Source organism: Cyprinus carpio, chromosome A22, assembly GCF_018340385.1.
Source record: "Cyprinus carpio isolate SPL01 chromosome A22, ASM1834038v1, whole genome shotgun sequence".
In the NCBI taxonomy this organism is placed as follows: Eukaryota; Metazoa; Chordata; class Actinopteri; order Cypriniformes; family Cyprinidae; genus Cyprinus; species Cyprinus carpio.
The window spans coordinates 19,193,406-19,205,935 of record NC_056593.1 but is presented as its reverse complement, the minus strand read 5'-3'; the positions used below and the strand labels follow the sequence as shown (position 1 = coordinate 19,205,935).

The 12,530-nt window shown below is 39.2% G+C and overlaps 1 protein-coding gene across 11 annotated transcripts in view; it reads left to right on the top strand.

Annotated features, from left to right (window-relative positions):
- LOC109099208 (phospholipid-transporting ATPase IF-like) overlaps positions 1–12,530 on the top strand; it is a 45,526-nt gene that overhangs the window by 29,373 nt on the left and 3,623 nt on the right. Inside the window, exons 25-32 of one of the 11 annotated variants that reach the window (XM_042712190.1) lie at positions 258–396; positions 764–787; positions 1,088–1,153; positions 1,233–1,336; positions 1,895–2,060; positions 5,572–5,699; positions 9,750–9,883; positions 10,264–12,069. In XM_042712190.1, the coding sequence (XP_042568124.1) occupies positions 258–396; positions 764–787; positions 1,088–1,153; positions 1,233–1,336; positions 1,895–2,060; positions 5,572–5,699; positions 9,750–9,852 (730 nt within the window). In that variant the 3' untranslated portion in view covers positions 9,853–9,883; positions 10,264–12,069. Of the gene's footprint in view, positions 1–257; positions 397–763; positions 788–1,087; positions 1,154–1,232; positions 1,337–1,894; positions 2,061–4,151; positions 4,238–5,571; positions 5,700–9,749; positions 12,070–12,530 lie in introns of those variants that run through there. The other 10 variants (XM_042712198.1, XM_042712189.1, XM_042712188.1 and 7 more) reach the window with 10 other exon arrangements.

The following is a 12,530-nucleotide window of genomic DNA, read 5'->3' as shown; positions in this document are numbered from 1 at the left end:
CTAAAATTACACTGTTTAGTACTTCAACTTATTTTATTTCAGTTAGTTGTCAGTGCAACATTTCTCATTTCTTTAGCTTCAATTATTTAAAATGATTTTTAATAGTTAACAGTTACAATAAAAAAAAAAATGTACCTGCACCGTTTCCAAACTAAATCGCGTCCATTTTAATGTAATGTTGGCTGTAATATGAGCCTGTTTTATTGTTTTATTTTCCCCACAAATCAGGATTAAATGATGTTCTTTCCCTTCATCAGAGACATCAGTAAAAACTCCCTGCTGTCCTTCAAAACCTTCTTGTACTGGACCTTCCTGGGCTTCTGCCACGCCTTCATCTTCTTCTTCGGGTCCTACACCCTGATGGGAGAAGACACCACGCTGATGGGGAACGGACAGGTCAGCGTCTCTCCGGCGTCACCTCCTCTCCTCTCCTCTTCTCTCATTCACGCTCGTGTGTGTCTGTGGCAGGACTATTACTTTGCTAGCATGACAGTTGTCTTTGATATCCTCCACAAAGCATTGTGTATAGATCTCAGAGATGCTCTCTGAAGCGTAATGAATGCACTTAGTGAGACGTTAATAACCATTACTGAGCCTTAGTGTCTATTGATTAACTCCAGCTTACAGACACAAAGCATCAATCGTACAACTAATTACACCGTTATCTGCCACATTTGTACCATACTGTTGGCTTTTACTACTTATCCATATTCTCTCTCTCTTCCTCTTCTCTCTTTCTCTTTCTTGCCGTGCATGCTCTCAGATTTTGCGAGCTAACAGGCAACTGGTAAGAGTTGATGCATGTGTCCTCTCTAACGAGCAGCTGTCTCTGGTTTGGTTTCGCTGCTCTGATCTGTATTCTTTTGATACTCTGCCATCCTCAATTATGGGGCTGAGTTATGACAAGATTTGAAAGCGCCCCCTCACTTTACATGACAGCAAATGGCTTCCGACAAGCCGGAATCTGTCTTGATATGCTGATGTTGGGTGAATTGAACCACCCCCCCCCCCCCCCCCCCATATGACACGGTGGGCTAATTTGAAATCTTTTCATACAATCTTTAAAATATGTGTTTCTTTCTTGCAGATGTTTGGAAACTGGACGTTTGGCACTTTAGTATTCACTGTGATGGTTATTACGGTCACGCTGAAGGTGAGATCGTACGTAAATGCGACACATACGTGGGTTTTTAAATGACATGTGAGCTTCATTCGCACCGCTCTCTCCACAGCTGGCCTTAGAGACACATTTCTGGACGTGGATGAACCACTTTGTCACATGGGGCTCCATCGCCTTCTACTTCATCTTCTCCTTGTTTTATGGCGGCATCATCTGGTACTGTATTGCCTGCGTTTACCCATCATGCCTTCAGAAAAGCAAACAGAACATTCCATTTTGCCATTTGTTTGTACATTTTTTACAAATTCATTTTAACTTTGACTGAAATCATGCTTTCCCACCTCATATCCATCGGCATTATGGGTCTGTTTTAGAGGAATGTGTCTTTCACAATATTCAGTTTAGCGGTTTTTCAATGCCACTTTTTCATAATTGATATACTTAAATTGGAATTTATGACAAAATATATAATAATATAAGGTAACACTTTATTTTAAGGTGTCCTTGTTATATGTACTTACTTTTATAATAAGTGAGATACTGTATAGTAGTAACCCTAGTTGAGAACAATGTCTAAATTGGTAATTTTCCTTTCTAAACAGTTTTTATTGAATTGTTGGTTTGCAGGTGATAACGGTTCGCTCTTTGGCGACATACTCTGGAATACAGTCAAGATGCTGTGCTCAGTATTTGGCTCGATTGCTCATTAGAGGGATATTGGACAGCATTATCAAACGCTTTTTGGAGTCTAATTGAAGTTTTCCTCCCTGTTAGGCCATTTCTTCACACGCAGGACATGTACTTCATCTTTGTTCAGCTGCTGTCCAGTGGCTCGGCCTGGTTTGCCATCTTCATCATCGTCATCACCTGCCTGTTCCCTGATGTCATCAAGAAAGTCTTTTACAGGCACCTGCAGCCCACCAGCACGCAGAAATCTCAGGTGAGCGTCAGACTTCCGCCACAAACGCTCCAGCTCTGATTGAGATGGAGTGAGAGTGTGTGCAGTTGTGCTAGATTTATGCTTTCAAAGATGACAGTGATGAAGTAACACAGCATGTGGCTCACGTCACCGCATGACTTCTCACCAGCAGCTCACTGCATCACTACAACACCAGCATTCATCGCACTGTTAAACATCCTCTGCAGCTGACACTTATTATGTCTGGACTCACAATGCGATGCATCCTGACTGGTTGAATTTTCTGAATAAACAAAGGCAGGTTGTAGCGTCATGCTTGCTTGCTTATCCTAGAGGTTGCTTCCTGTAAATAAGTATTTGTGTGAACATTTTGAATAAAGTCCTTTCTGACAGGGTATTAAAGTAAACTAATTTAAGTGACAATTCCTCATTTGAGTTAGATTAGTACTAAACTTTCAGTAGTCTACACCAGTTCCACTGATATTTCATGATTCTCTAATGTTTTATAGAGCACCATTAATAACAAAGGGGGATGAAAGTTTGATCTGATTATAGGGATGTGGATATATTTGCACCAGCTCTACAATTCAGCACTCAATGCATCCACGGTTTTAACCTCAACGTGTCTAACCTCAGTGGACTGAGCGAGAGAAATTAACCTTAAGAGATTTCCACACAATAAACCGGAGCCCCAAAGCACACCCGTCTATTATGCTATCATCATGAACCAGTGACTGTTTGATGGTTTTTAAAAAGCCATTTTGGCCATTCATTTACATGGCAACGGCGTTTTACCGGCCTGAAAATACAAACTTTTGAAAACGGGTTTCGAAGTGCACATTTTTGAAAATTATACTGTTATCGATCTCTGTGTAAACTAGCAAAAAAAAACATGAATTTGTGAAAACGTTGACATTGTGCGTTTCACATGTTTGGTATATAAGCACAGGTGTGAAGTGTTTGGGCGCTATTTTAACAATCTGTGTGTATGGTCTAAAGCGCATGGTGCAGGTGCACTCAGGGTGTGTCCGAATCCACTTTTGCTAGTTTAAGGGCGGGAAAACGGTCGGCGTGCCCGGGCACATTGTCTAAAGGGTTGTCCCTATTCTCTTACTGAGTAATGGGTGTTTTTTGGGCATAACGTGCAATAAACCAATCAGAGTCTCATCTCCCATCCCCTTTAAGACCCAGTTGCGCTCGCGCCATGGCGGGTTCGCTATTTACATGGCGGAATGTAATTTTTCATTTTTAAAAAGGTTTAAAAACTTCATTCTGCTTGAAGTACATCAGGCTATTAAAGCCATAAACTCTCTGATTATGCACCAGCGTTTCTGTTGATATGCGAAAAATAAAACACCAAAAGCTAAGCTAAAAACACTACAAGTTTTAAAATAGTACAATTTTTGTAAAGATACTATGGGTAGAAGTTCATAATGTAGTTCTTTTTAGGTTATTGTCTTGCATAGGACTGAGTACCACTGATGATTGTATGCCAAAATAATTTTTTCACAAATGAAAAGTTGAGTGAAATGCTAAGCTTTGTTGATTAAAAGAAATCATACAGTTAGCAAACAAATGTCACCTTGCCAACATGGAAATATTTGGTTTTGTGCCAAATGAGAGACTATATATGAATATAGTTAAGCCAAATATCAAATTTGTGTTCTTCAATTTTTTACTTTTTTTTTTTTCTTATTGGCCGTTTTGCCTTTATTTGGATATGATAGTTCATGGGGTGACAAAAAAGAGAGGACCATGAGCTGGGATTTGAACATAAAGCTCTTTCAGAATCCTTACTCACGTCAAACCCTTCACAGGAGAATTACAACGCTCAATCCTTATATTCACATCTTTTTCTACATGCCTAGGTGAGGTGGTAACTGAAGTTGCTGCAGTACAGTTGTGTGGCGTCAGCACACGCTGCCCTGCGGATGACACCCGATAGTTTCCAAATGCATTCTCTCTGCGTCTGCTGCTTGTTTCCTGTTTCCTATCTCTGTCATTTCTGAATGTGTGTGGTGAGTGGATAGTGGTGTACAGTGTGTGTGAGAGTGTGTATAACTGCACATGTGACTCTTTCTCCTCTTTACTGACCCTCTGTGTGTTCTGTAGATGTACACCAACTGCGTGGCTATAGGTGATGACTTCATCGCACTTCAGCCTCTGTCCAGAGCCAAGAATCAGCTGGGCAAGATTAGGTAGAGTAGGAGAGACACCCTCACACTGCATGTGGAGGAAGAACACCTGACCTGCTTTAACAGTTCACCCTGCATGCGTAACCCGTACCTGCAAGTGCATGGTTGTTTAGGTCAGATTCAAAGCAGGCGTCGTACAGCATGAGCTTGAGCTCACAGCCCCATTAATAGATGCTTTTTGTACACTAGTGTTGGGAACCTTTTTAATGAGGTTTTTTTTTTTCTCTGAAAAAAAAGTTTATCCGGATTGCATGTTCCCAAAACCATTGTTTTTAGTCTCTACCAACGAGCAGAGAAAATGATCTCCAGTCCAGATCCAGCGAGACATCAGTAAAAAGCCTTCCTTAAAATCTGAATTTGACTTTGTGGAAATTCAGCAAAAAAAAAAAAAAAAAAAAAAAAAAAGATCTATGATGTTGGGCTTGTAAAAAATATCTTTAACTCTTCGCTTTGTTCCAAAACCTAGTGACCTGGTTTTCTGTCTACTTCCTGTTCTACCTTCTAAGGCAGTATACAAATGTTGGTATTACGTCAACCATGGTGAGTGAAAGAAAGAGTCCTGTATTCAGTAGACATTTAGAAATGCGATTGTCGCTCTTTTGCGATGAGGCCTCATGTTTGTGACTTTTTGTCTTATTTGGTTAGGTTTCTTTAAAGCATTTAAAGATTTTAAGGTGTTTTCACACTAGAACTCTTATTGAAAACCCAAGTTTGTGACCTTTGTTTTGGCAGAAATTCGTAATTTGGAAACACAGCAAAACCAAAGATCCAAAATGGACGAGGCGCTCATTCTGGTGGTGTCTACTCAACCATTTTTGTATAATTTATGTTATGAAATTATTCATTAAAAAATAGGCAGTGTGGCAAGTGGTTCTTTAGGATTGGTTTGAATAGCTTTGGTTGTTTATTTCATCGTCATTATTCCCATATCTTTCACTGTATTTTTCACTTTCGATTCGGCTTATTGTCATGTGCTAAATTTTGCAGAGCAGTGATAAATGTGACATCACATTCAATATAGGAAGCACAAACAAATATTGGTTGAAATAGTACATTATAATGATAGTCAATCTATTTTTATATATAATAACTATAAATGTTTCTTGGAGGAATTAGCTTGCTCTGCGAACGTTTCTTCACCTTTTGGAACAGACTTCACATCAGCAAGTCCACGATGCTTTAAAATGCTGTCTGCGTAGGCAGCTCACTAGGTTTTGGAACAGAGCCTTCAGATTCAGAAGTGTTTTCTGGCAGTGGACATGGGGCAGTTTCATGCTCGTTCACCTCTCTTGTTTTCATCCATTTGGGAGACTTACCGCGCTGTTTTGTCCCTCCAGATGGAAGCGGATAAGGTTTCAGTCAGCTCAGAATATGACACTGCTGAAATCGGGAGCAGAGGGGAGGACAATCGGCCACTGATCGCTGCTTTTCCTCCACCTCTGGTGCAGCCCCACCCCTCCCCTAGGTAGTACTCTTCCCCCATCAGGCTGTGTACAGTACGTGACCGCCATGACCCGCTCATCCTGTCATGTGACACTAGCTCTCCCCGTGATGTAACCAGGAGCGAGGGCTGCTCTGAGGGCCATTTGTCCGTTACATGTGTCTGCATGTCGTCTTAATCATCCTTATTTATTGTTCTTTTTCCCACAATCATCTCCATCACTGACACTGTGTTTGTGTTTAATGTGACAAACATTTGTTTGTATTTTCATCAATCATCAGTTGAATGAGCTGCTCTTTTTTCCATCATGAATGAACAGTTACTGACAGCTCTATGTGATTCACTAGTGGTTGTTAGTAACGCTTATGCCGCTGGTAATTGTTTATAATATTAGAGCATGGTTTTGTCTTACTATGGCCATATACACACTGCAGGTAAATATGGTTGTCACTTCACTCCTGAGTACTTTCTTTTCTTCAGTGTATGGCTTTTATTACACAAGTGGCAACTGCATTCTACAACTGAATTTACTGAATTGATGACAAATTAAGCTTGAATGAAATGCATATACCAAACTAGCAGTGCAGGGCTGCAGCCTAACACTTACAGTATTTGGAAAATCTGTTGATTATTTCTTCGATTAATCAGGAGAGACTTCTGTATTCAGTACTCACAGTAAATGATTGTTTAGGTGGTTTACTCGCATTTTCACACTAGAACTTTTACTGAAAACCTACTTTTCAGTATTTGTTTGGTCTGTTTAAAAGCAGTTTTTCTATTTTAGGTATGTACTGCTCAATTAAACACAGGTTGAGACCAATAACTTGATCATTAGCTCCAGTAAGTAAGCCCTTGAACAGTTCCAGCCACAGTTATTCATGTGAATCTCTTACCTCTAACAGCATTATGCCAGTGAGTGTGATTTATTACTAGTTAGCACATTTATTTATAACTGAGATGAAATGACAGCAGCATCATTTGTCATGTGGTGGTTAGTCATAGCCTCCAGCAATTACTGGACAGGTTCTGCTTTTGATTAGAACTGCACATTTCGCTTGAACTGCCTCTTTATTTACAGTTATAGGACACAGTTGAAGTCATGCGGCATTTAATCTTTCTGCTAAGTTCCTGCTAATATTGATTTTTTTTTTTTTTAGCAGAACTGCCAAGGTCCATGTAGTAATAGCTAAATCTTTAACCCAGCACATGGTCGAACTCAGGTTAACAAGAAACATCAAGGAAACATGGACTGTATTTATGGAGTGACTGAAGGTGTTGGAGAGAGTCTGTCATTACAGTTCTCAGTATTTGTGGAGGCTAGTAGGGTGTTTGTCAAGCATCCTTTCTTGTAGATGCTAGGACAAAGTGTGCACCTAAGTCCTCGTTTATGCATTAGTCAACAAACACATCTGTCTCAAGACTGATTCTGCAAGGCATGCTGAAGTAAGTCCAGAGGGATTTAATGTTAATGTTGGTAGTTTGCATAATGCTTAGTCATGTTGCCTGAGAGAGATCAAAGAATTGACTTCCTTAATTCTGGCTGCATTCACTGTTTTTCCTCCTTGGTTGGTCTTTGATTGGGAATCTGATTTGAACAAAGTCTTGTTGTAGCACTCACTCTGTAATTTAACATGCAGGTCTTTAGCGTCGTCTTAGTAATTGAATATTGAGTTAAAGGGAACTGAAATTTCTGTCGAGTTCAAGAATGACTGTGGTTCTGAAGAGATGGCATTATTTATCACTCTAATGTATTCATTTTTTGGTCATTCATTGTCTCATTCCAGTCCAGACTGTCATGCTTTGTACAGTGTCAGAGCTAGAGTTTTATACATGGGTGGCAAAGGTTAATTCAGGGGGTCCATAGACCATGATAGAAAATCAGTGTGTATCTCCAACCTGGCATAAAAAAACATGAATAAATCCTATGATTGCTGATTACTTCACATTATCCCACATTAGCTATACATTCCTACCGTAACTTCAAATGTTATGAATTTCTATCATCTGATTAACCAGCGGTTTTTACAGTGGATTTGGTAAATGTTGATCAGGAAACCTACAACTTCAGCTTACTTCAAACAGGACTGCCAACTTCTGAGTTCAGCCTGGAGTGAGAATTATTCAGGAATAATGAACAAGCCTGCGATTGTTATTTTTTTTTCTAAATTTTTCTAAACTAAACTTTACAAGTACCCTATTGTTAAGGTTAAAAGTAACAGTTGATTTGTTTATAAGTTCATATTAGACCATTTTTATAACAACATTATATCTATACATTTCTATTAATTATAATAAAAAGAGTAATTATAAAATATAACAAATGTAATTTTTGGGAAAATTCTCCTCTCGTGTACATTTTTCTTGCTAGTTTATGGACACTGAATTGATTTTCTGAGGTTATGTGGTTGAAACACTGATTGATTACATTCACTATACATTCAGTAACTTGTAGTGTATCTTTCAGCATGCCCTCGGATGTTCATTCATGTTTATTTCATTCTTATTATAATGCACTCCTGCTTCGCTTTAACTGAGGCAAAGTGGGAGCGCCACTAAAACCTCCAAAACTTGTTTGAAATTCTTGATAAAACTATCAGAATTTGAATTCTGAGACTTTGTTTCTTATTATCAAAAGTAACCTGCTCTGTCGTATCTGTCAGCGTGTTGTCTGTGTCCTCTTTTCTCTGCGATGTTTTTCACTCTGTAAGAAAATGAAAGTGTGGTGTGAGAGTTAGCAGAGGCTGGAAGCTCCACCGGACCAGATGAAGGGTGATGTGGCGCATCCTTTAGTTTAAGGCTTAAAAAAAATTCTTCTTTCAGTACAATTAAACAAAGAAAATGAAATAGTAGCATATTCAATTTTGGGGTGCCACCTGTGGTGGTCAGTCAGATGTCAGGGATGTCCAGTGCCACCCTGGAGACTCCTCTGGCTCCGCCACTGATTTTATATGTAAAACCATGCACTGCATTTATAATTTGGGTTCAGTGTTCAAGCTATATCTCTCATTATTGGTATGACCATATGTCCTGTGTTTGAGGCTCTGTTCAGGTGTGATTAAACATGCATCTTATTTGAACATGTGGCCCTATCCTCAAATTGGGTACAAATTGGTGTACTATTACTTTTATTCTTTTTTTTAAGCAATAAAGACAACCCTTCACACCCTTCAAAAAATTAGTCATCTTTGCCAACTTCTCTGACATAATCTGTTGAATTGACATTTGATTCATTGTAGGGGAAAATTTTGATCACTTTTGATCATTGATATTAAATAATCAGCTTCATTGTTATTCTCTAAGTAAGTTACTGCAAGAAATATGATCAAAGTAATATTTATCTTTAAGGTTAATGTAAGTTTATCAATAACTACAAACCAAATTTGGTCCCAATTACGTAGCCACTGAGTGATAACTTCATGTAGCAAAAACTGGAACTCCATTGTGGTGGAATGATCTGTTTTTATTAGGTCTGAAGCAACCCATCTATAAAACAATAATGGACGATGGAAATAATCTACAACAAATTTCATTATCTTTAAGGGAAGTCTGTACGTTATGCATGGAAATCTTTTTCCAGTCACATCACAATCACTCACCAAAGTGTACTTTGTTTGTAGCATAGTTGCATACTGTTCATGCTCAACTGTCCACACATAATCAGCAGGCGCTTGTGCCTTGGGTTTTTTTTTCACTACTTAGTCTACATGGTGGCAACACTGGGCTGTGCCTTTGTTTCACAGTTAAAAAAGAAACAGAAGAGATGAAACAACAAACCACTGGAGACTTCAAACAACAATAGATGTTTATTACAAAATAAAGAGCGAGGCCCTTTTAAACCCCTTCAGTTTCAAGCCCAATTTTGTGCCCTTTATGTGGAAGTGCTGTTGTAAAATATAGGACAAATAATACATTTTAAAGTTGATAAGTAAAGAGTATCTAATATGACAAAATATTAAGACATCTACTCATTGCCCATTATGGTCATCAAATCAGTGCAGATTGAAGATGTTTGTTGGGAACCGTTTGGTTCCATCTCTTTTGTGCTGTGGCTGACATCTCTCTTTCTTTTTCCAGTTTATTGAGGCCTACCAGGGCATCGGATGCGTGGACTCCATGTGCTGTTTCTCAGAGGGGCAAAACGCCTGCTCACGACTGGGCCGGCTGGTGGAGCGAATGATGGGCCGCTGCGACCCCGCTCGGGCCACCAGGTGCGACCTCTCTCTCTCTAGCCTCTGCTGTAACCACCTCTCCTACAAGCTGGAGCACGACGAGCCCTCAGCCCTGGACGAGTGAGGGCCGCCAGTGCACTCAAAGCATTCCCTAATGATTACAATGTAGAATTTAAGACTGAAACGGGTGCATTCATTTGCCTTTAATGTAACAAAGATTAGCTAGAAGTTCAAGCGAGCTTCATCGCCTGGGATGCTCCAAGTACGTACGTACAAGGAAGTGTAAAAAAAAATGCCATGAAGTTACTTTAAATCAACCCTTCCAACCCATTGTCTTTGTCTTTCATCGTCTTCACCTTCTTTCGAAGTGCGTCCTTCTTTGCTGGTGTCGCTTATTGTGTCTTTTCTCTGTGTGGCAGATAAATGTTCTCTGCTGAAGATCTTGTGCATCCGTATGAGTCCATAATCGATGAAGCTGTCTCGTCATCCTCATTCTCAGACATCACACCCAGTTATTAGCAAGGCAAATGTTTGTAGCACCAATTTATGCAAGTATATGCTCGTCAAATGTTGGACTATATGACTTGATCCATGGAACATCCTGTCATTACGTGTTCTGAGACATTGCATCTCTGTTCAAGTGTTTGAATCTGCGTCGTAGTCTTTGCCTTGCGTGTGTACCTCTCTGTGGAGGGGTTTGTGATGGCATGCGAACGTAATGCACTCCTAAGCCTCAGCTTTTCATGTAATCGTTTTGACTGTTGGTATCCGCACTTTGGGAAGCATGGCGCTTCCAAAACTACTCTGCAGTGTTGAGATGAGTACACGGAGACCTGGTCTCGCTAAATATAAGATTCCTGTTCCAGTTTAACGGCTAGAACACTGCCATTGAAGCGCAGGGTACTAGAGAAGACCTCTGCTTTGGCTGGCCAACGGTAGCCACGGTCAACAGCTACCGCTGCTGTGATCGGCTCATTTATCGAAAAGAAAAATGCAACAGGGGGCCACATTGTGATTGAGTGAGACACTGCTAACTGTAGTCTCCAAGAGGATTCTTGATTGTTTTCATTCATATTTTTTGGTTACGTTAAACTTGAAGCCTTATGGAAGTCAAATCAGTCTGTCTAATTGCATGACGGCAACGTTTCATATTCAATATGTTAAGTGGTGGGCGAATCCCAGAGAGTGTGTGCGTCCTCCCAGAGTATAACTTAGCAACTTACTCCGCTTTTTCACTGTTTGTTTACTGTTTTTCTGTCTCCGTCTTTACGGTCTCAAATGAAGCATCTAAACGATTATATGTTGTTGCATTTAAAAATGATCTGTACTGTTTTTCTTCAATATGTCTTCAGATCAGTGGTTCTCAGCTGGTGGGTCATGAGCCAAAAATAAATCACATGTTGCTACATTTACATTTTAAAAAAGAAGGTCAAAAGATCCTCATCTCATATTGGAGCCGATTTCTGCCTGCATGGTTGGAAGATGATCTTAGCCAATTTTGGTGAAAATCAGACCAACAGTTTAGGTGGAATTAGAAAAAGTAGAGTTTCAAAGAAACTACAAGTTCGACCGGATATGGCATAATTGTTATTGATGGGATGATCCAAGGTATCTATCAAGACCATTTTCATTAAAATATGCTGAATTAATTAAAAGTTATTAGCATTTTTTTTTCAATATTCATTTTGACCAGAAGGTGGCACTGTTCTGATACTTTTTGAGTACCTTCAGAGTATGATCCCGATGACACATACCTAGTTTTGTGACGATACGCTAATGCGTTCGTGAAAAATGCAGCATTTTATGATTAAATTCAAAATAGCCAATATGGGAATATTGGGTATCATTCTGTTCAGCATGCTGCACAGAATCAGAAGAAACCAGTTTTGGACAAACTCTTCAGAAATTATAAGCAAAAATACCCATTTTTCATATCTCCTGACCAGTAGGTGGTGTTGTGCCAAAACAATACATGTAGCCTCGGGTGATGCTTATGATGACATGTACCAATTTTGGTTTGAATATGCTAAAACATTGCATACTTATAGCCTCATGTACAATTTGGCATGATCTTTGTCAAACTTGTGCGCACGTTATTAGAGAACCCTTTGTTTTATCAAAAAGCTATTAATTACTTTTTGCCAGCATGGTCTGAAGATTATCTAAGCCAATTTCAGTAGTAATTGTTTTATGTAAGTATTTTTTTTTTTTTTTTTTTTTTTTTTTTTTAAATTACAAAAAAAATCTTGACCTGTAGAAATGTTAATTTTGTTATGCATTTGACTCAAAATGAGCCAAGGAATAAGAGGGAAAAAATTATTTTGCCTCTTAACTTTACAGTTCAAAAGTTATTAACAAACAGTTTATGGTTAATGTTGAGATTTTTCTCTATCTGTGTGCCAAATTTCATAACCCTCAAGCAGTTCTTTGGGCTGCCATAGACACAAGAGCAGAAGGAGGATACAATAGGTGCCATCATACCTTCGGTGCTTGGGCCCTAAAAAACAAACATATATCTTTTAATAGACAGATGCCAACGTGGCCTCATCCTCAAAAACAAACAATTTATTAGTGTTTCTTTGACTTTGAACATTTTTTTAGTGCACTTTGGTCTGATTTTGGTACTTGGTACACTTGGTCAACACGTGATGTCAACAGCAAAATCCAGGTCCTAAAGCAAAACCAG